The sequence below is a fragment of the Trichomycterus rosablanca genome, chromosome 4, assembly GCF_030014385.1.
Source record: "Trichomycterus rosablanca isolate fTriRos1 chromosome 4, fTriRos1.hap1, whole genome shotgun sequence".
Classification (NCBI taxonomy): Eukaryota; Metazoa; Chordata; class Actinopteri; order Siluriformes; family Trichomycteridae; genus Trichomycterus; species Trichomycterus rosablanca.
The window spans coordinates 14309931-14333328 of record NC_085991.1 but is presented as its reverse complement, the minus strand read 5'-3'; the positions used below and the strand labels follow the sequence as shown (position 1 = coordinate 14333328).

Sequence of the window (23398 nt, the reverse complement as noted above, 5' to 3'; positions counted from 1 at the left end):
TGTAAAAATGTACTAGGAAAATCTGTAAAAAAAAAATTTATTTTATACATAGGTACACTTCAACTATGAGAGACAAAATGAGAAAAAAAAATCCAGGAAATCACATTGTAGGATTTTCAAAGAATTTTTTTGTAAATTATGGTGGAAAATAAGTATTTGGTCAATAACAAACAAGCAAGATTTCTGGCTCTCACAGACCTGTAACTTCTTCTTTAAGAAGCTCTTCTGTCCTCCACTCGTTACCTGTATTTATGGCACCTGTTTGACCTCGTTATCTGTATAAAAGACACTTGTCCACAGCCTTAAACAGTCAGACTCCAAACTCAACCATGGCCAAGACCAAAGAGCTGTCGAAGGACACCAGGAAGAAAATTGTAGACCTGCACCAGGCTGGGAAGAGTGAATCTACAATAGGCAAGCAGGTTGGTGTGAATAAATCAACTGTGGGAGCAATTGTAAGAAAATGGAAGACATACAAGACCATTGATAATCTCCCTTGGGGTCAAGATCTCATCCCATGGGGTCAAAATGATTATGAGAACGGTGAGCAAAAATCCCAGAACTACACGGAGGGACCTGATGAATGACCTGCAGAGAGCTGGGACCAAAGTAACAAAGGCTACCATCAGTAACACACTACGCCGAGAGGGACTCAAATCCTGCAGTGCCAGGCGTGTCCCCCTGCTTAAGCCAGTACATGTCCAGGCCCATCTGAAGTTTGCCAGAGAGCATATGGATGATCCAGAAGAGGATTGGGAGAATGTCATGTGGTCAGATGAAACCAAAATGGAACTTTTTGGTAAAAACTCAACTCGTTGTGTTTGGAGGAAGAAGAAGAACCTAAGAACACCATACCTACTGTGAAGCATGGGGGTGGAAACATCATGCTTTGGGGCTGTTTTTCTGCAAAGGGGACAGGACGACTGATCCGTGTTAAGGGAAGAATGAACGGGGCCATGTATCGTGAGATTTTAAGCCAAAACCTCCTTCCATCAGTGAGAGCATTGAAGATGGAACGTGGCTGGGTCTTCCAGCATGACAATGATCCCAATTACCCTGCTCGGGCAACGAAGGAGTGGCTCCGTAAAAAGCATTTCAAGGTCCTGGAGTGGCCTAGCCAGTCTCCAGACCTCAACCCCATAGAACATTTTTGGAGTCCGTGTTGCCCAGCGACAGCCCCAAAACATCACTGCTCTAGAGGAGATCTGCATGGAGGAATGGGCCAAAATACCAGCTACAGTGTGTGCAAACCTGGTGAAGACTTACAGGAAACGTTTGACCTCTGTCATTGCCAACAAAGGTTATGCTACAAAGTATTGAGTTGAACTTTTGTTATTGACCAAATACTTATTTTCCACCATAATTTACAAATAAATTCTTTAAAAATCCTACAATGTGATTTCCTGGATTTTTTTTTCTCATTTTGTCTCTCATAGTTGAAGTGTACCTATGATGAAAATTACAGACCTCTCTCATCTTTCTAAGTAGGAGAACCTGCACAATCAGTGGCTGACTAAATACTTTTTGGCCCCACTGTACAATACTTATATTGCACTATACCTATTTAGAACTTGCTTTGAATTATTACAGTGTATCACAAAAGTGAGTACACCCCTCACATTTCTGCAGATATTTAAGTATATCTTTTCATGGGACAACACTGACAAAATGACACTTTGACACAATGAAAAGTAGTCTGTGTGCAGCTTATATAACAGTGTAAATTTATTCTTCCCTCAAAATAACTCAATATACAGCCATTAATGTCTAAACCACCGGCAACAAAAGTGAGTACACCCCTTAGTGAAAGTTCCTGAAGTGTCAATATTTTGTGTGGCCACCATTATTTCCCAGAACTGCCTTAACTCTCCTGGGCATGGAGTTTACCAGAGCTTCACAGGTTGCCACTGGAATGCTTTTCCACTCCTCCATGACGACATCACGGAGCTGGCGGATATTCGAGACTTTGCGCTCCTCCACCTTCCGCTTGAGGATGCCCCAAAGATGTTCTCTTGGGTTTAGGTCTGGAGACATGCTTGGCCAGTCCATCACCTTTACCCTCAGCCTCTTCAATAAAGCAGTGGTCGTCTTAGAGGTGTGTTTGGGGTCATTATCATGCTGGAACACTGCCCTGCGACCGAGTTTCCGGGGGGAAGGGGATCATGCTCTGCTTCAGTATTTCACAGTACATATTGGAGTTCATGTGTCCCTCAATGAAATGTAACTCCCCAACACCTGCTGCACTCATGCAGCCCCAGACCATGGCATTCCCACCACCATGCTTGACTGTAGGCATGACACACTTATCTTTGTACTCCTCACCTGATTGCCGCCACACATGCTTGAGACCATCTGAACCTAACAAATTAATCTTGGTCTCATCAGACCATAGGACATGGTTCCAGTAATCCATGTCCTTTGTTGACATGTCTTCAGCAAACTGTTTGCGGGCTTTCTTGTGTAGAGACTTCAGAAGAGGCTTCCTTCTGGGGTGACAGCCATGCAGACCAATTTGATGTAGTGTGCGGCGTATGGTCTGAGCACTGACAGGCTGACCCCCCACCTTTTCAATCTCTGCAGCAATGCTGACAGCACTCCTGCGCCTATCTTTCAAAGACAGCAGTTGGATGTGACGCTGAGCACGTGCACTCAGCTTCTTTGGACGACCAACGTGAGGTCTGTTCTGAGTGGACCCTGCTCTTTTAAAACGTTGGATGATCTTGGCCACTGTGCTGCAGCTCAGTTTCAGGGTGTTGGCAATCTTCTTGTAGCCTTGGCCATCTTCATGTAGCGCAACAATTCGTCTTTTAAGATCCTCAGAGAGTTCTTTGCCATGAGGTGCCATGTTGGAACTTTCAGTGACCAGTATGAGAGAGTGTGAGAGCTGTACTACTAAATTGAACACACCTGCTCCCTATGCACACCTGAGACCTAGTAACACTAACGAGTCACATGACATTTTGGAGGGAAAATGACAAGCAGTGCTCAATTTGGACATTTAGGGGTGTAGTCTCTTAGGGGTGTACTCACTTTTGTTGCCGGTGGTTTAGACATTAATGGCTGTATATTGAGTTATTTTGAGGGAAGAATAAATTTACACTGTTATATAAGCTGCACACAGACTACTTTTCATTGTGTCAAAGTGTCATTTTGTCAGTGTTGTCCCATGAAAAGATATACTTAAATATCTGCAGAAATGTGAGGGGTGTACTCACTTTTGTGATACACTGTACATAATTTGCACAGAGAGAATAAATAATTAGAGATTGCTAGAAAAGCAATAAAAAAACACTGCTTTCATTGTCAACACACCTCGGCTGTTATTGTCACCTATCACCCCTAGGTGGGATCTTTTCGTTGCAGCAAAAAAAGCTTAGGGTTCCCACTGATTTTTCATCATTTGTAAGTAGTATTGTTATTCTATTTTAAATCCTCCCACCCCCGCCGGTTCATGAAAATATATATTATATGAAACTGGTCCATGATGCAAAAATGGTTGGGGATTGCTGTACTAGTGTATCATGGTTGTGTGTGTATTGTGATAGCTGTAGTGTATAGCCAGACTGCTACAATAACATAAAGAAGCATTCTTTACACTATGTCAAACATTGAGGAGGATCGACTAGGATGGAATATACAAACAGGTTTAATGACAATAAATGTATAGTTGTACATATAGCAAAAAACAAACAACAAACAAAAACCATAAAACGTGGCATGTGCTAAAATTGCAACTGCAATTAAATTCCATATTTAAGTGTTATTTGTAAAAATAATAATAATAAAATAATAATTTAAAAAACGCTATAATCTAAATGCTAGAACAAAAAATAAAAATGAAGTAGAGTAGTGAATCTGCCAAAACATCTGTGTTGAAGTTTTTGTACAGTGCAGCTGTGTTTCCTGTCACTGTGGGCACCAGTGCACAGTAATATATTGCAGCATCTGATACTGCAGCAGAGGAGATGTTCAGATCCACTTGTTTTAAATCCTGATGACCTTTAGCAGTCAAACGTAATGTAATGTTTTCACTTGGATCTCCAAAGGCAAGAGTGGAAATAAGGAACTCTGGTTTAGATTTTGGATATTGACGGTACCACTGCAGACTGTTAACTGTACCAGTGAAGTCTTTGTAGCTGCAGGACAGAGTAACAGTATCACCTTCAGTTACATTTTTATGTGGATCAAGTGGCTTGATTGGACCTGTTGTAGAGTCACCTGTGATAGAGAACAGAGCATAATCACATTCTGTTTCCATATTTCATAAGTTAACATGGTTTTTACTCACCTAGTGAAATCCACATACACATGAATATAAAGGTGAACATGATGGGTGTGTATCAGTATGAGGATATTTCTGTAAATGCTTCTCTACAGTGGTGGTAGCATCATACATTATGATGAAGCTCCACCTCATGGCACCACATGACAGTGACACAGTTTCTTCCTGGCTTTATAATTAAAGTTGTGTATGTGTTACATGAGTTGTTGTATTGAGCACATTGTAAGTAAACAAAAGCCACATCAACTATACTAGAAATATTTTGTATGTGTTTAAATCTGCAACAAGCTACATCAATTATTGTACAAACACCATTTCCAAATAAACAGTTCGACTAATTTATTCATCTATTTTATTTAATTTAATTTTTTGTTTTAACCTGGTCAGAGTCATGACAGGTCTGGTTCCACCTGGAAACACAGTGTGCAGGGCAGGAATACCCTGGACATACCACCAATCAAAGGGCTTTGGCCATTGTCCCTTCGGACATAGCCAATCATGTATGTGTAGACAACCATCAAGCCATAATCATTGACTTCTTGTAAAAAGACGTTGCTTTGATGGCTGCATATGCCTCTCTAAAACCCAAATGTATGCCCCTGTACCTATACTTCTCCCATAAGCAAATCACCTTTGCTTTGGGCATTGCTGCATACCCATACCATGACAAATGTTGGCATCTTTTGCTGATAACAGTCTGGGTGGTATTTGACATTAAACTTAATTGACACTGAATTCTCTGTAATTCATGTTGTATTGTTGATTATGTATCTGTGTGTAACTGGTGCTTTTTAGGTTCCAGCCAGGTTGTTCTGGTTTTCTTACCTCTAGAACAGGCTGAATTTAATGTTAGTTCATTTTGTGTGATTTTTACTTTAGATTATAATGTTAAATATTAGTATTTTTAGGATGAGTGATGGTTCTTACAAATAAACACAACTGCAGTGTAATGAATACTAGAAAATGTTAAAGCAGCTTGACATCTTAAGATTTAGGAGGTAAAATGCTAGACAGATACTGTAGCTCCCTCTTCTGAGAAAAGCAGGTTCTGTACCAGTTACTGTTTACAGTTTGTTGGGTTTCCTGGCATGATGAGCTGCATGGAACATCAGTACAATGCAGAAACAATTACTGAAGGACAGAAGAATTTCAAGATGAGCTGATAAACAGACTGCAACAGCTTATGAACAATAGTTTCAAATTTCATTAAAAAGTATTAGTTATTAGTTTTTTTTAAGTAGCCTAGTCCACACTGACAAAGCTACATTTGAAAATGTTGTCTTAATGTTTTGACCACATTAAGGTTTTTAGTAATATCATTTTATTTTGCTATTTTTATTTATTTATTTAATCAGCAGAAGTGCTTGATTGAAGTGGCCCATATAACTTGAGCGGTGCGGTAAAACATCATCAAAGTGTGAATATGAGACGAATCTTCATTTGTGTGGAATAACCGTCAAATTCACTCTAAAAGCTCCACATGTATCTGTGTTTATTTATGGATTCTAAAACACTTAACGTGACAATGTATTAAAAGAACAAAATATAAACATTATATAATGGCACAGTTAGTGCAAAAGCTATTTTGTCACTTCTCATGTGAATGCGCCTTCACTGAATGGAATACAGTATTCCAAGATCAAGCATCTCCATGATTAAGAAGCATAAGGAAACAATAAAGGAGTAAAGGTGAAGGTTTTATTGTATTTTTTATAGATTTTTAACTGTTTTCAATTGTATTTCGGTGTTTTATATTATATTTGTGTTATTTTCAGTGTATAAGTGTCAAAAACAACCCCATTATTTTATATTGGCTTAAAATATATGCAGTTTTATGGGACAGTTGAACACATTAACAGGTTTTCTATACATCCTTATGGAAAGAAAAACCTTGAAACTCGACGCCAATCCCAGAACCAACTGATGTCGAGTTTCAAGGTAACACTGTATTTTCACTTATTATGTTTTGCTTAATACAAGACTTCAGTCTGTGGTCAGTGTAGACTGATCAACCTCTTCATGATGCAGCATGTATTTACAATAGGAGACATCTGAAAAATATTATATTAAGAATGTATGTACAGATGATAATTAAAAGCCATTGCAATCTGTAGTTGAGAAATGTTATTTTATAATGATTAACAATTATTTACCACAAAGTAGTAATCCACGACCCATCTTTGCTTGCAAAAACTTTGCTGACTTTGGTGGATATACCTCATAATGATATGCTTACCTGTTACCAGTTACTCTGCTTATAGTGGAATGCATTAATACAATGTCACTTAATTATTTTTGAAATTTTTCACAGTGATTTTGCTTTTGTTCCAACTTTATTATAGTGTTGCAGGCACTAAATTCAACATTTGATAATATTCATACAATTTAATCAACCAATGAGAGTCATTTCTTTGCACCTTTGTCATTTAAATAAAGGTTCATCACTAAATCACAGATTATTTTACAATTTTAATTTATCCTATCTTAATTTTAATATTAATTTTTAAATTTTAAACTTGGGACAGCATGGAAAATGCAAATACATTTACTTTGACTTTTATTTTGTTACAGACAGGATAACCTGAGATATTTCATGTTTTATCTGCTTAACTTCATATTATTTATTAATAAACATCCATGTCACAGAGAGTAGGTGCTATTTGTATTGTATTGTGTTTGTGTGTGTGTTTGTGTGGTTAACTGATAACAAGTAAAAAGAAAAAAACAAACTTTGATCTTCTGAACTTTGGGGAAACTTCAAACAAGTGAGTTTTTGTACAGCATCTCAATAGCTTTGTATCACTGGGCTGCTACTTGAAGCGCACAGTGATAGAGAGCAGAATCTGTCAGCTGTAGATTGTTGATGGTGAGTACAGTAGATGTATCATCTGTGTTTGACTGTAATCGAGAGTCAGTAGGTTTGTACACACCACTACGTGATTTGGCACCTTTATACAGTAAAAACTGTGGTGAGCTGTTAGGATTTTGTTTGTACCAGTAAAGCCAAATGTTGCTGCTGCTGGACTGATATGAACATTTTAGAGTAACAGTCTCTGTTTCTTTTCGGACAATGTTGGCATCTATTCGTCCAATTTCATCTGCAAAACCACCTGTTGGAAATGGGAACAGAAAACAATGTCAGCAAACTTAAAAAATCTAAACCTTAAATCAATAACTATTATTTATTAATAAATATTTACTATTACCTGATGCTACAGTGAGAATCAGTGTCATGTATCTTCCAATGTGCACTGAGTTGCGTAGTTGAGCCATTTCTGAACACAGCTTTGTGAGCACTCTGGATTAAACTCGGCACATAAGTCTCTAGGAAGCACACACAGGAAGTGCAGGTACAGCATAACTACACACATCATCTTTTTACAGTATCTATGGTTCACCAAGTCACGGCTGTGTTGTGAGAGCATATTTAAAATATTCTCATTTCATTCATTTTTATCAAACTGTTGGTCAGGGTGGTGGCAGGTCCAATTTCACCGGGAAACACTGGACGCAAGGCAGAAATATCTATGTAAGACACCCAGCTGGCCAATAGCAGATTTGAACCCAGATCCCAGCAGATGGACTGTAGTCCACCTGTTTCTCTACATACTTTTTTAACCTGCTTTCAACCTGTTCTTCAATGGTCAGGACCCCCACAGAGCAGGTATTATTTAGGTGGTTGATCATTATCAGCACTGCAGTGACAATGACATGGTGATGGTGTGTTAGTGTGTGTTGTGCTGTATGAGTGGATCAGACAAAGCAGTGCTGTCCACTCTATTAGACACTCCTTCCTAGTTGGTCCACCTTGTACATGTAAAGTCAGAGACGATCGCTCATCTATTGCTGCTGTTTGAGGTCATCTTCTAGACCTTCATTAGTGGTCACAAGACGCTGCCCACATGGCTCTGTTGGCTGGATATATTTTTGGTTGGTGGACTATTCTCAGTCCAGCAGTGACAGTGAGGTGTTTAAAAACTGCAGCAACGCTGCTGTGTCTGATCCACTCATACCACACCAGCACAACACACACTAACACACCACCACCATGTCAGCATCACTGTAGTGCTGAGAATGATCCACCACCTAAATAATATCTGCTCTGTAGTGGTCTTGTGGGGGTCCTGACTACTGAAGAACAGCATGAAAGGGGGCTAACAAAGCATGTAGAGAAACAGATGGACTACAGTCAGTAATTGTATGGTAAGTGGAGCTGATAAAATGGACAGTGAGTGTAGAAACAAGGAGGTGGTTTTAATGTTATGACTGATCAATGTATAGTGAATTTAAGCAAGTTTAATGAGTTAATTTAAAATGAACTAGTGATTAAAATGAAAAACATGGCTAATAAAGCATACAAAATGTCAAAACAACTCTAATTCGTCAAGTCATGGACTCCACAAGAAATCTGAAGATGTTCTGTGATATCTGGTACCAGAACACCGCTTGCAGGTCCTTTAACTTCTTTACGTTACCATGTGGATTGTCCAACAGTGCATCATGGTGCCATCTCTTCCATGGCAACAATGCACATCTGCCCAGTCATCTACATAATTATAGAGAAAGCAGGATTGTTGGACCAGTCGTCCCTTTTCCTTTGCTGTTGTTCAGTTTTAATGCCTGCATGTCTATTGTAGGTGATTTTGACAGTGGTTAGCATGAGCACCTTGCCTGACCATGCAGACCTTAAAAAATGGTTTGATGCACTGTATGACAGATCCTTCACAATGCTGAGGGCTTTGTGGATGCAGTGTATGTTGTAAATGTCAGTAAGAGATAGAGGACAGACTGTGATAATCTTTTTAGCTGTCCCTACTATTCTCTGGAGAGTCTTGCATTTGATTATTGTGCAATTCCTAAACCAGACAGTGATGCAGCTGCTCAGGATTTTCTGTGTTCTGCAGAATGTATTTCGGATGGAAGGTTGCAGATGAGCTTTAATCAGGCTTTCTAAAAATAGACTTTAAAATATTAAATAAAGCTGGGAAAAGCATGAAAAAATGTATTGACATTGTTATTATACATAACCCATCACTGACCAACTACTATTTGGATGGTAGAGCATTCTGAACACACCTGTGGCCTATCCTGGTAGTGACATGTTAATGTGTGTTGCAACGGCATGAATGTTTCTGGCAAAACAGCATTACTGAGATGTTGTAGTGTGCACTTACCCGCACTTTTATTAGCCATATCTACCTTGCAGCTCCACCTTGCTGTTAGAGACTATAGCACATCCATTGTTTACTGGATATTTTGGTTTGGTGCACTGCATCTTAATTCAAATTTAATTTTTTTAATTAACTACATAATTACACATCATTAGTTAATGTATCTATGCATCATGAACTTTGTCTACATTCAGCATGGCATATGTATTTATTAATAAATAATTCATTAAGTATGAGTAACTTACGGATCAGTGAAATGTCTGCTAATAAGTTAACATATCTTTCAAAGTCCATCTACTAAAATGCACAACTTCCGCATGTTTCCTGCTACATAAAACATGAGATAAGAAGAAACAAACTGAGCAAACTAGCATGACAGACTGTAAATGTTTTTACTTTATTGTATTTAGAACATATAAAATTATACTAAAACATCTCTACACATTAATAAAGACTGCTTTGTGCAAACAGTTACAGCCACAAAAAAAACTTGCAGCTTTAAGTAAGAAACTAATAGCTAAACCTTCCGTACTTTTTCAAAGATAACCAAGGCTATTTTTTGTACAAAGAAAATTATATATATATATATATATATATATATATATATATATATATATATATATATATATACAGTATATATATATATATATATATATATATATATATATATATATATATATATATATATAAAACTACACCATAACAATTGTCCAAAATATAAAAATAATGGCTATTTTTGGAAATGCTTATTCCTATGTTCCCAACAGCTGCAGCTACAACCATACAACAAAAAGGATTGTACACATTATATTTTAATAAAACAAAAACATATCAAAAACAAAAAAGTTTTTGCAGTTTTATATTAAATTTGTAACTATGAACCACCAAGTTAAAAGATTTTTGGACAGTACACTCACCTTTTGTTAATGTCAGGGAGATCACCTTTTTCTTTCAATGCACATATCTTGGTTGGATTTGGCTCACAAGGACACTGATCCTCACAAAGCTTAGTTTTTTAAATTAACCCTCAGGGCAAGGAACATTTCAGGACTGACTGTGGCCAATTCCACTATAGCAGCCTGATTACCAAATGTGTTTCTATCCACATTTATCCTGTTTTCCACATTTATGCCTCTGCCTTTGTCAAGCCCTTTTTCACCAGCTCCAAGACTTTGTTGTATCTCTTGATGGAATCTTCTAGTGTCCTTACTAAAAGAACAAATGTGCATTCCAAATTTCTGAAAAATCTTACCCAGTGGGGTCAGATATAGTGAGACAAGGACAGGACCAGAACAGAGCCTTGAGGTAAACCACAGTTAATGGGAGCTGGAGTGGAAGTCCATTTATCTACTTGAGCTGCGAAAGAGTGGTCTTTCAGGTAGGAGGAAAATCAACCTAGAGCTTTTCTCTGAATCCCAGAGATGGAGTAAAGATGCTTTAAAAGAATATTATGATCAATAGTGTCAAATGCTGCAGTTAAATCCAGCATAACTAGAATGACACAATGACTAGAATCAAGAGAAAGTAATAAATCATTAGTGAGTTGGAGTAGAGCTGACTCTGTACTGTGATGAGCCCTGAAACCAGCTGGAGATAAACAACCTTCTCTAAAACTTAAAAAAAAAAAAAAAAAACGGCACTTTGGAAATTGGTCTATAATTAGAGAAGGAGGTGGGATCTAGGTTTGATTTTTTGATGAGTGGGTGAACCACAGAGTGTTTAAAACACAATCATTAAGCCTACCGTTAACGATGGACAAAACACAATGGCAGACACCGTCCCAAACACTTAAGTAAACGTGAAGGAATAACGTCCAATATGAAATTATTAGGCTTCATATGAGTTACAATATCAGTTAAAAAAGGACAAAGTCACAAAGTCAAACTGGGTCAGAAAAGCAGAGCAGACCGTGAGCTCAGAGGGTTCATCATCTAATGTAGGGATGGCTGATCTTATCGACATTTTGTTGATAAAAAAGGTGGAGAAATTCCTCACATAGATAAGAAGCTCACTTGAGCTTTATAGTTATTTGACATCATAGCCTGAGGACTGAGAAAGCAAATGATATATAAAACATGCTTATAGCTATTTTTGATTGTGTATCACATGTAATGTAGGTGTTTGGTTTTTAAACAGTATAGTATGATTTGCTGTCACTGTGGGCTGCAGAGCACAGTAGTAGAGAGCAGAATCTGATACTGCAGCAGAGACGATCTTCAGATCCACTCGATTTTTATCTTCATTTATCTTTGCAGAAAACTTAGAACCTGCAGCTTCTTTTTGATAGTCAGCAACCAGAATAATGAACTCTGGTCTGAATGTGGAGAACTGACGATACCACAGCAGCTCATCTCTTCCAGATCCACTGTAATTACAGGATAAAGTAACAGAGTTTCCCTCCAAGACATTTTCAGTGGTAGAAACTGGTGTAATAGTCTGTGCAGAGGTATAAACTTAAAAAAAAAAAAGAAAAATAAATGTTAATTTAATTAAAAACAAATAAAAAACATTAGATTATTAAAAATACATTAGATATAATATTATTTCTCACCTAAAATGACTGAAAGAAGGCAAACAAAACCAAACAATGCCATGACTGAACTGCAGACTAGTGCAGCTTAAAGCCTGTTATCATTCTTATGCATGTTTGAATCACTTCCTTTCTTCAGCTTCTCTTTCCAACAGTGCAGCTGTTAAAGTGTTTAGTAAAATGTAGATGGAGTCTGCCATCATGTGTTTACTTTCCTTCCTACATCTGTGTGCAGAAAAAAACAATTTTCAGCTGTTCTACAACTGATCAGTTCGGTTATTGTAATATTCAGGTAAATTTAATAGACGTTAAATCTGAGATAATGTTACAACACAACAAAGCATTAAATACAAAACAATCAAAACAAAAAAATCAGCTTCTGTCAAAAGCTTTAAGAAATTCCTACTAGTAACTGATTTTTCTGGTCATTTTTAGCATCCCATATTTATTAGGATTAGAAAAAAATGTGTCCATGCCTGATTTTCTCTCAGAAATCACTCATTCTTGGGTGATTTTCCCCAGCGTCTATTAGCAAACGTGCAAGTTTGGGGTTGCCAAATGTTTGTAAATAAGTTAAAGCTAGACGCATATCCTCGACAGAAATGTAAAACAGATTTATGGACAGGGTGTTGTGTAACGATTTACTAACGAGTCATTAAAAACGTTTATCCTTTCACTAAAGAATGTTGACTTAACAAAATGTCTTTTCAAAATGTATCACAGTGTGCAATTAGAAATCAAAGGTGGCATTAAACTGGTAAACATGTAAAGCCTGTCTAATTACATGGGGTTACAAAGGTACTTTATGAAAACAGCACAAAGCTTTGTTTAGTCCTGACAGTTGACTAATTAAAAGAAGTTTTTACTATTTGGAGCCTTTGAATATTTTCATGTTTTAACTCTTTAAAAAGAGGTTATAACCAGTCTATGTACTGATACTGGAGGTTTTGATAGTTTTGTAATGCAAGTACCGACCACACTTACCAGCTCAACCAGACAACATAGTTTTGAAGGTCAGTCACGCAGATCAAAGTAACACAAAATCTCTTGTTCCTGCTGGCTCGTTGGTCTAGGGGTATGATTCTCGCTTAGGGGGCGAGAGGTCCTGGGTTCAAATCCCGGACGAGCCCTCATTTAGTGGAATGCTTCGTTGAACTATACAAAAAACTTATGAAGTGTCCCGTTAAAATCTAATGATTAAACAAAAATGACACATGCTGATACACTGGTAGAAGTTGGTGAATGTGAATGTAAATATCTTTCATAACAATTCTTCCAGTCAGCTTCAAGTTTTTATTTTCTTCTACAGATTTTAGAATCTTTGGGTTTACAAAATCCAAACAACAAGGAGCATGAAGTCAACACGACACGATAAAATATCATGGTAATGTAAATGTTGCAAAATCTCTTGTATAACTAACCGATTAAAGACAGCGTCACAACGTTTGTATTGTACAGTTTGGGTGGATAAACATGATACATAACGTAAACAGTGTGAAGCATAAAGTCAGTGGGACTGCACACAGCTCCTGTCAAATGCTGCCAAGTCTTTTAATTTGACAAAGCGAGTCTTTAATGACACCTCATGCTTAAACTGTTAAAAATGCTTTAATTTAGCTCTGCATTGAATTTTGTTTTGTCATGAATACACTTCCCAGTGCAACCAGTTAACATGCCTTAAATACAAAGAGGAGGATTTTAAATTGGACCCTATATATGATGGGGAGCCAATGTAAGGAGGCCATGACAGGTGTGATGTGTTCACGTTTTTTCGCACCACAAAGCAATCTAGCGGCGGCATTTTGGACAAGCTGAAGCCGGGTCAAAGAAGACTGACAGACACCCATGTAAAGTGAATTACAGTAATCAAGGCGTGACGTAATGAAGGCATGAATGACTGTCTCAAGATCTTTAAGTGATAAAACAGATTTCAGTTTGGCAATGCGTCTTAATTGGTAATAGCTACTTTTTACAACTGAATTAATTTGTCGGAATTTAAGTTTGAGAGTTGGAGCAAAAATAAAGTAAAGTAATAAAGTAAAGTAATAAAGTAATAAATCATTAGTCAGTTTGAGTAGAGTACTGTGTACTGTGATGAGCCCTGAAACCTGACTGAAACTTGTCCAAAATATTGTTTTCAGCTAAGTGTGGTAACATTTGGAGACAACCAGACAATATAGTTTTTAAAGTCAGTCACGCACATCAAAGTAACACAAAGACTCTTGTTGCTGCTGGCTCGTTGGTCTAGGGGTATGATTCTTGCTTTGGGTGTGAGTGGTTTTAGGTTCAAATCCTGGATGAGCCCTCATTAAGTTCAATGCTTTGTTGAACTATACAAAAAACTTATCAAGTGTCCCATTAAAATCTAATGATCAAACAAAAATAACACATGCTGATACACTGGTAGAAGTTGGTGAGCTTATGTGGAGGTAAATACCTTTCATAACAATTCTTCCAGTCAGCTTCAAGTTTTTTTTTCTTCTACAGATTTTAGAATCTTTGGGCAAATTCAAAGCATTGAAAATGTTTACAAAATCCAAACAGCAAGGAGCATGAAGTCAACACGACAAGATAAAATATCATGGTAATGTAAATGCTGCAAAATCTCTTGTATAACTAACTGATTAAATGTAGCAGATGTGTAAAAAGATAAGGTTTTGTTTTTCATGTTTCACTTAAAATCCTTGTTTAATTCATTATTTATTGCTATAGTGAATAAGCCTTATTTTATGTACATTTTGTTTGGTAATTTCATAAAGTGTTTTGTATTTGAGCCGATTTATGTAAAGAACTTTTATTTTGAATTTTACGCCTGTTGTGGCGAGTTATACTGGTGTTGAGCGATTCACTGTCCTCAGTTTGCGCTGGAAGCGCTAGAGGAAGGTATGTGTTTATAGTGCTCTGTATAAAAAAGTTTGTTAAAGTTGTTTAAAGTGTGTTTTTCATGTATTAATCGCTTGGTTATTATGTTTAATGTAATTTCTGAGTAAGATGGCCTATATGTTACATGTATTTCGTATATGAGAGATTTATTGTATGCAGCAGTAATTTTCCATCAGTGAATGAATTGCCGCCAGTTGGGCTGTAATGGCGCCTTTTCTTTTTTTCCTCACACAGTGTGTTGTTCATGTGAGGGAATTCATTGTATGCTGGTAATTCGATACTCTCATTTTATATACAGGTATGGACATTTATAATACTTTTGCACTGTTCACTCTAAAGACTTTAATCGTTTTATGAAGTTTATTGTTGTTTTTATGGTAAATATGTGATTTATAGTGCAATGTAATTATTATATCTTATTATACAGGGTGGGCCATTTATATGGATACACCTAAATAAAATGGGAATGGTTGGTGATATTAACTTCCTGTTTGTGGCACATTAGTATATGGGAGGGGGAAAACTTTTCAAGATGGGTGGTGACCATGGCGGCCATTTTGAAGTCGGCCATTTTGGATCCAACTTTGCAACGAGGTGAACCCCGTGGGTAATGTCGGTCGATTGGTCTGAGACCCGGAATAAGTTGAGGACTCCGATATGCTTCCTTTTCTGCCTTATTTATTTACACATATATACACACAACGCTATTTACAAATAAACAATTACGCGCACACTGGACGAAACAAAACGAAAAGTTCACAAACATCCACTAACACTCTGATCATGTTTTAACTCACAACTCATTTGACTACAAAGTCATACACCCAGTTGTGGTCTCCCCCTACCACGGTAGATTGCCCTCAATATTATCTACCTGTGTGGGCTTTTATTGTGGTAGCCCCTCCCCCTCGGCTGAGCCGATATATTTAAAGGGTAGCTAGGTAACAATATGCACCCATTACACAGCTAAACACTAGTAAATACATCAATATTTATACTTATATTAAATCACACAGATGGCCATGGCACTTACCCCTACATACAATTATTTACATTAATTTCAGTGCACCTTTACTCTCCCTTCCTGGTTTTTCTCCCCCTCTCCTTAACAGAGGATAGTACTACCCAGGTAGGTTAAACATCAATATGTCATCGTGATGGGTAAGTTACCCTTACTTCATCACACACCCCCCCCTTTACTCTCGACGCACTCCCAGTGTCGAGACAGGAAGTCAGCCGTGATATTTTCAGACCCTTTTCTATAATTGACCTTGAACCTGTAAGGCTGCAATGAGAGGTACCATCTTGCGATTTTGGCATTTGAGTCCTTCATCCTCCCAATCCATTGCAGTGCTCTGTGGTCTGATTCTAAGACAAAGTCATTTCCCAATAAATAGTACTTTAAAGAGTCCATGGCCCACTTAATAGCCAGGGCCTCCTTTTCAATCGTGGAGTACCTAGTCTCCCTTGGAAAAAGTTTTCTGCTTATGTACAGGACAGGTTTACGATCCTCACCTTTGCCCTGAAGCAGAACTGCACCAAGTCCAGTCCCTGACGCATCCGTCTGGACGACAAAAGGTTGATCAAAGTTCGGGCTTACTAAAACCGGTTCTTTGCACAAAGCTTCTTTAAGGTCTTTGAAAGCAGTTTCACAGCCCTCTGTCCATTTAATCCGTTGAGGCATGTCCTTCTTAGTCAATTCAGTTAGTGGCGCTGCTCTCGTGGAAAAGTTGGGTATAAATCTCCTATACCAACCCACAAGACCCAAAAACGAGCGCACCCTCCTCTTTGTTGTAGGTTGGGGTGTTGCTCTCACAGCCTTTACTTTGTCCACTTGTGGTCTTATACAACCACCGCCAAGCACATAGCCCAAGTAGGAAACTTTCTTCTGAGCTAGATGGCACTTACTTGGATTAGCCGTTAGCCCAGCCTCGCTAATTTTCTTAAAGACAATGTCCAGATGTCTCAGATGTTCCTCCCATGAAGAACTGTAGATCACGACATCGTCTATGTAAGCTGCTGTAAAATCTTCTGTCCCTCTGAGGACTTCGTCCATCAGCCTTTGAAAGGTTGCAGCCGCTCCATGCAGACCGAATGGCATGGATTTGAAATGGTATAGGCCAGTGGCCGTTCTAAACGCTGTTAGCTTCCTAGCGCTCTGGCTAAGTGGCACCTGCCAGTATCCTTTACACAAGTCCATTGTTGAAAGTATATTTGCTTTGCCTAACCGTTCGATGAGCTCATCAGCTCTGGGCATCGGGTACGGGTCAAAAGCAGAAACTGCATTTAGTTTTGAAAAGTCTACACAAAAGCGAAGACTTCCATCTTTTTTGGGGACCAGAACGACAGGACTGCACCACTCGCTGTTCGATGGTTCTATGACCCCCATGCGCAACATCGCCTCCACTTCCTTTTTCAGCTGTGAGACGAGTCTGGCTGGCACCCTGCAGGTTGTTTGACGAATAGGCTCGTCCTTAGTGAGCCTGATGTTGTGTTGTAGGGTGTTGGTCCGTCCCGGTGTCTCTGAGAAGAGTTTAGGTGGCATGAAGCGCTGTAGCTCCTCCCTCTGCCGCTTACTCAGATGACGCAGATCCACTGATGTCGTATCATGTGCCTCTGAAGGGAAATACTGCTCCTTTTCTTCCTCCTCATCCTCTACAGCTCTGATCCACAGCTGTTCTGCACTGCTGGCCGTTGTCTCGTTCCACAGCCTCAGCATATTGATGTGGAAACTCTGGAGCTGCTTTTTCCTGTTAGGCATGCACAGTTCATAGGTGGTGTCTCCAACCTGCCGTTGTACCACATACGGGCCCTGCCATTTGGCTAACAGGCCAGTGTCGCTGGTGGGCAGTAGGACCAATACCTTTTGTCCCGGTTTAAGCACTCTTTTCCTTGCCGACTTGTCATACCAGCATTTCTGTGCTTCTTGTGCTTTTTCCATATTTTCATGAACAGTCTCAGTGAGCTTACTCAGTCGGTCTCTCATTTTAAGCACGTATGTTAAAATGTTCAGTTTTTCCACTCGGTTTTCTCCCTCCCAGGCCTCTTTTAGGACATCTCGCGGTCCTCTCGCTTGTCGTCCATACAACAGTTCAAAGGGCGAGAAGCCTGTTGATGCTTGGGGTACTTCCCGATATGCCAACAAGACATATGGGAGCCATGTGTCCCAGTCTGAGCCGCAGTCGTTAACCACTTTCTTTAAAGTGTGTTTCAGAGTCTTGTTGAACCGTTCAGTCAAGCCGTCAGTCTGAGGGTGATATGGTGTAGTATGGATCCCTTTTATGCCTAATAACTTATATACTTCTTTAATCTGCTTTGAAGTAAAGTTTGTACCTAAGTCAGTTAATATTTCCCTAGGGATTCCGACTCTGGAAATAAGTTGAATTAGGGCGTTAACAATCTGACGTGTTTTAATCTTTTTAAGAGGAAAAGCCTCTGGATATTTAGTTGCATAATCACATATGACTAATATGTAACGATTACCATGTTTGCTCCTGGGTAGGGGACCTACAACATCCATGGCTATTCGGGAAAATGGCACATCTATGATAGGCATGTTCACCAAAGGTACCCTGTCTGACCGTTTCTGAGGTATTGTTAACTGGCACTCAGGGCAGTTTTTACAGAAATTTATGACATCGGCATACTGTCCTGGCCAATAAAACCTTTCCGCTATACGACTGAACGTTTTAGCTTGACCGAAGTGACCTGCCCAAAGATCAGAATGACCCATTTTAAGAACTTCCTCCCTGAGAGTTACAGGGAGTACAAGCTGTTCTCCATGAGTAGAGACCCTGTAAAGTTTATTATTTTTAATTGCTAGATGACAACCTCCATCTGTTATGTTCTCTTTTTGTCTTGCCTTATTAAAGAGTGGTTTTAAGGTTTCATCTGTCTCCTGTAGCTGCTCAATGTTGGATGGAAAGCTACTATTTTCTATTTCAGGTGACTGAAGTTTTTCTTTTATTTTAGTCCCTTTTACTTTATCCTTCCTTCTTTCTATTTTAGACTTTTTCTGTTTGCATTCAGCAAAAGGTAACTCCTTCAGTAGTTCAGTTTCCTTAGCTGCCATTTTAGTTTGTTGTCTGGTCATAACCATAATTTCAGCATTATTCATTTGCTCTTTATTTAAAAGATCTACCAGTATTGGTATGTCTCTACCTAATATTATGGGGTAGGGAGCGTTTTGAACTACACCTACGTTAACTAGGTAAGCTTGCCCTTTAATTGTGATGTTTATTACTGTAGTTGGGTAAATCTGTTCATCTCCATGAATGCATTTAACCCTGAGTTTGCCCGTAAAGTGGTATTGTGAGTTTTCTATACAAGCTTGTGTAACCATAGTTTGACTAGCCCCTGTATCAATCAGTGCTTTGTATGATTTGCCGTTTATCTTAACAGATATTATTGTTTCTGTATTACTTTCTTGTGCGATGAAAGCGTTTTCTTTTCTGGGAATGTAACAGAGTTGGTTATTACTAGCAGGTGGGTATTGGCATTCACTAGCTCTGTGACCTATTTGGTTGCAGCTAAAACATTTAATTTTAGGTCGTTCTACTGTGTTTTTAACGTTACTTTTACGCCACTGTGTTTTTGGGGTGAACCTAGGCTGATCGTACACCACACCATATTCGCGTTTCTCAGACTTACCGGATTGCCTGCTGTAGTCTGGTTTAGCGAGCCGGAACTCTCCCTCTGCTTGTCTGGCCGCGACGAAGGCCTCTGCCATCTCGATCGCATGCTGGGCAGAAGTTGGGCTTCGCTCCATTATCCAACTTTTCAGCTCTGGGTGGATGACACTTAAAAACTGTTCTAGGACGATAGTATGTCCAATCTCCTCTTTTGTTTTATCATTGGGTCGTATCCATCTTTCATAGAGTCCCATGAGCCTCGTATACAGTTCTTTTGGCGTTTCGTTTTTTAAAACCATGTCCTTACGGAAACGCTGTCTGTATGTCTCAGGATTAATTTCAAACTTTCTGAGAATAGCTTCTTTTACTTTATCAAAGTCACTTACTTCGTTAGCGTCCATGGCAACGTACGCGACTCGTGCTTTCCCGTCCAGTAACGGGACCAAATGGAAAGCCCAGTCCGTTTTTGGCCATCTGGCTGCCATTGCCAGTCGCTCAAACATTACAAAGTAATTCTCTGGATCATCTGAGTCTTTGAGTTGTGGGAGTCTTGGCCACGCCATCGGTGCAATCGGAGCCATCGTAGCCGTTACTCCCACAGTCTCTAGTGCAACTCCGGTCTGCTGCACCGGCTTGTAAATTTTCGTGCGCGTCTCTGTTGTTGATGATGCTGCTGCTGCTGTTGTAGAAGGGTAATCTTCTGTATCTTGCTGCGCTGCCGTTTGCCCTCGGCGAACTTCATCCTGCAGCAAGCCGAACTGATGCTGTAGCGCCCGCCACCTTTGATCTTGTCGCGACGCTTCTTTTCGCTGTTCTTCATCTTTTCGCTGCTGCCGTTCAATGAAGGTCTGGAACATTAGCCGTAGGCTGGTAACCTCGGTTACACTTTCCGTCGGACCTTGCGCTGAGGTTGTTTCGCAGACTTCAGCATCTTCTTCGCCGTGGTTTACTTGTGTAGCCTGGGCGGTTGGAAGTCTCTTTGGAGCCATCGCCAACGTGAGGTAGCCTTCGGAACTGCACCCTCACCGTCGCTTTATGCTCCGGCTCACCTGAAGCCAGTTGTCCTCCTCCGCGTTCTCCCCGAGACTCGTTGCGACACCGCTGCCACCATTTGCAACGAGGTGAACCCCGTGGGTAATGTCGGTCGATTGGTCTGAGACCCGGAATAAGTTGAGGACTCCGATATGCTTCCTTTTCTGCCTTATTTATTTACACATATATACACACGACGCTATTTACAAATAAACAATTACGCGCACACTGGACGAAACAAAACGAAAAGTTCACAAACATCCACTAACACTCTGATCATGTTTTAACTCACAACTCATTTGACTACAAAGTCATACACCCAGTTGTGGTCTCCCCCTACCACGGTAGATTGCCCTCAATATTATCTACCTGTGTGGGCTTTTATTGTGGTAGCCCCTCCCCCTCGGCTGAGCCGATATATTTAAAGGGTAGCTAGGTAACAATATGCACCCATTACACAGCTAAACACTAGTAAATACATCAATATTTATACTTATATTAAATCACACAGATGGCCATGGCACTTACCCCTACATACAATTATTTACATTAATTTCAGTGCACCTTTACTCTCCCTTCCTGGTTTTTCTCCCCCTCTCCTTAACAGAGGATAGTACTACCCAGGTAGGTTAAACATCAATATGTCATCGTGATGGGTAAGTTACCCTTACTTCATCACAGTAATTATTATATCTTATTATACAGGGTGGGCCATTTATATGGATACACCTAAATAAAATGGGAATGGTTGGTGATATTAACTTCCTGTTTGTGGCACATTAGTATATGGGAGGGGGAAAACTTTTCAAGATGGGTGGTGACCATGGCGGCCATTTTGAAGTCGGCCATTTTGGATCCAACTTTAGTTTTTTCAATGGGAAGAGGGTCATGTGACACATCAAACTTATTGAGAATTTCACAAGAAAAACAATGGTGTGCTTGGTTTTAACGTAACTTTATTCTTTCATGAGTTATTTACAAGTTTCTGACCACTTATAATATGTGTTCAAAGTGCAGCCCATTGTGTTGGATTGTCAATGCAACCCTCTTCTCCCACTCTTCACACACTGATAGCAACACCGCAGAAGAAATGCTAGCACAGGCTTCCAGTATCCGTAGTTTCAGGTGCTGCACATCTCGTATCTTCACAGCATAGACAATTGCCTTCAGATGACCCCAAAGATAAAAGTCTAAGGGGGTCAAATCGGGAGACCTTGGGGGCCATTCAACTGGCCCACGACGACCAATCCACTTTCCAGGAAACTGTTCATCTAGGAATGCTTGGACCTGACACCCATAATGTGGTGGTGCACCATCTTGCTGGAAAAACTCAGGGAACGTGCAAGCTTCAGTGCATAAAGAGGGAAACACATCATCATGTTGCAATTTCAAATATCCAGTGGCCTTGAGGTTTCCATTGATGAAGAATGGCCCCACTATCTTTGTACCCCATATACCACACCATACCATCAATTTTTGTGTTCCAACAGTCTTGGAGGGATCTATCCAATGTGGGTTAGTGTCAGACCAATAGCGGTGGTTTTGTTTGTTAACTTCACCATTCACATAAAAGTTTGCCTCATCACTGAACAAAATGTTCTGTGTAAACTGAGGGTCCTGTTCCAATTTTTGTTTTGCCCATTCTGCAAATTCAGTGCGCCGATCTGGGTCATCCTCGTTGAGATGCTGCAGCAGCTGGAGTTTGTAAGGGTGCCATTTGTGAGTAGATAATATCCGCCGAAGGGATGTTCGACTGATGCCACTCTCCAGTGACATGCGGCGAGTGCTACGCTGTGGGCTCTTGCTGAATGAAGCTAGGACAGCCACTGATGTTTCTTCATTAGTGACAGTTTTCATGCGTCCACATTTTGGCAAATCCAACACTGAACCAGTTTCACGAAACTTGGCAAGCAGTTTGCTAACTGTAGCATGGGAGATGGGTGGTCTCGTAGGGTGTCTTGCATTGAAATCTGCTGCAATGACCCGGGTACTGCGTTCACCAGACATCAACACAATTTCTATCCGCTCCTCACGTGTTAACCTCTGCGACATGTCAATGGCTGTAAACAAAGAGAAGCTTGTAAATAACTCATGAAATAATAAAGTTACGTTAAAACTAAGTTTGATGTGTCACATGACCCTCTTCCCATTGAAAAAACTAAAGTTGTATCCAAAATGGCCGACTTCAAAATGGCCACCATGGTCACCACCCATCTTGAAAAGTTTTCCCCCTCCCATATACTAATGTGCCACAAACAGGAAGTTAATATCACCAACCATTCCCATTTTATTTAGGTGTATCCATATAAATGGCCCACCCTGGTATATATATTATTGATGTAAATATTTTATACTGAGTTTGCGCTGGAAGTGCTATAGGAAGTGTGCTGTGCATGTGAGGGAATTCATTGTATGCTGGTAATTCGATACTCTCATTTTATATACAGAATAAATTCCCAGGTGAATGGCAGAGCATGTCCAGTCGTCTTCTTGTCCTTTGTCTCACAACGCAGAGGGGTATTTGAGTGTGAAGCTGAGTCTCACCAGCACATACACACCGGCTACATAAAGACAGCTCACAACGTTTGTATTGTACAGTTTGGGTGGATAAACATGATACATAACATAAACAGTGTGAAGCATAAAGTCAGTGGGACTGCACACAGCTCCTGTCAAATTCTCCCAAGTCTTTTAATTTGACAAAGCGAGTCTTTAATGACACCTCATGCTTAAACTGTTAGAAATGCTTTAATTTAGCTCTGCATTGAATTTTGTTTTGTCATGAATACACTTCCCAGTGCAACCAGTCAACATGGTTTTAACGCTAAGCCACAGAGGTCAAAGAAATGCCCTGGCATGTGTGTGGGCT

At 39.6% G+C, this 23398-nt stretch overlaps 1 non-coding gene and 1 gene segment (V, D, J or C); one reads left to right on the top strand and one right to left on the bottom strand.

The window, feature by feature from the left end:
- Positions 1 to 3811: 3811 nt before the first annotated feature.
- Positions 3812 to 4328, bottom strand: LOC134311837 (Ig kappa chain V region K29-213-like). The segment is given in 2 exon segments: positions 3812 to 4218; positions 4289 to 4328. Coding segments are annotated over 2 exon segments (447 nt in total).
- Positions 4329 to 13041: 8713 nt separating this feature from the next.
- Positions 13042 to 13113, top strand: trnap-agg (transfer RNA proline (anticodon AGG)). Its single transcript has one exon. It is a non-coding gene; the product is annotated as a tRNA-Pro (tRNA).
- The last annotated feature ends 10285 nt before the right edge of the window (positions 13114 to 23398 follow it).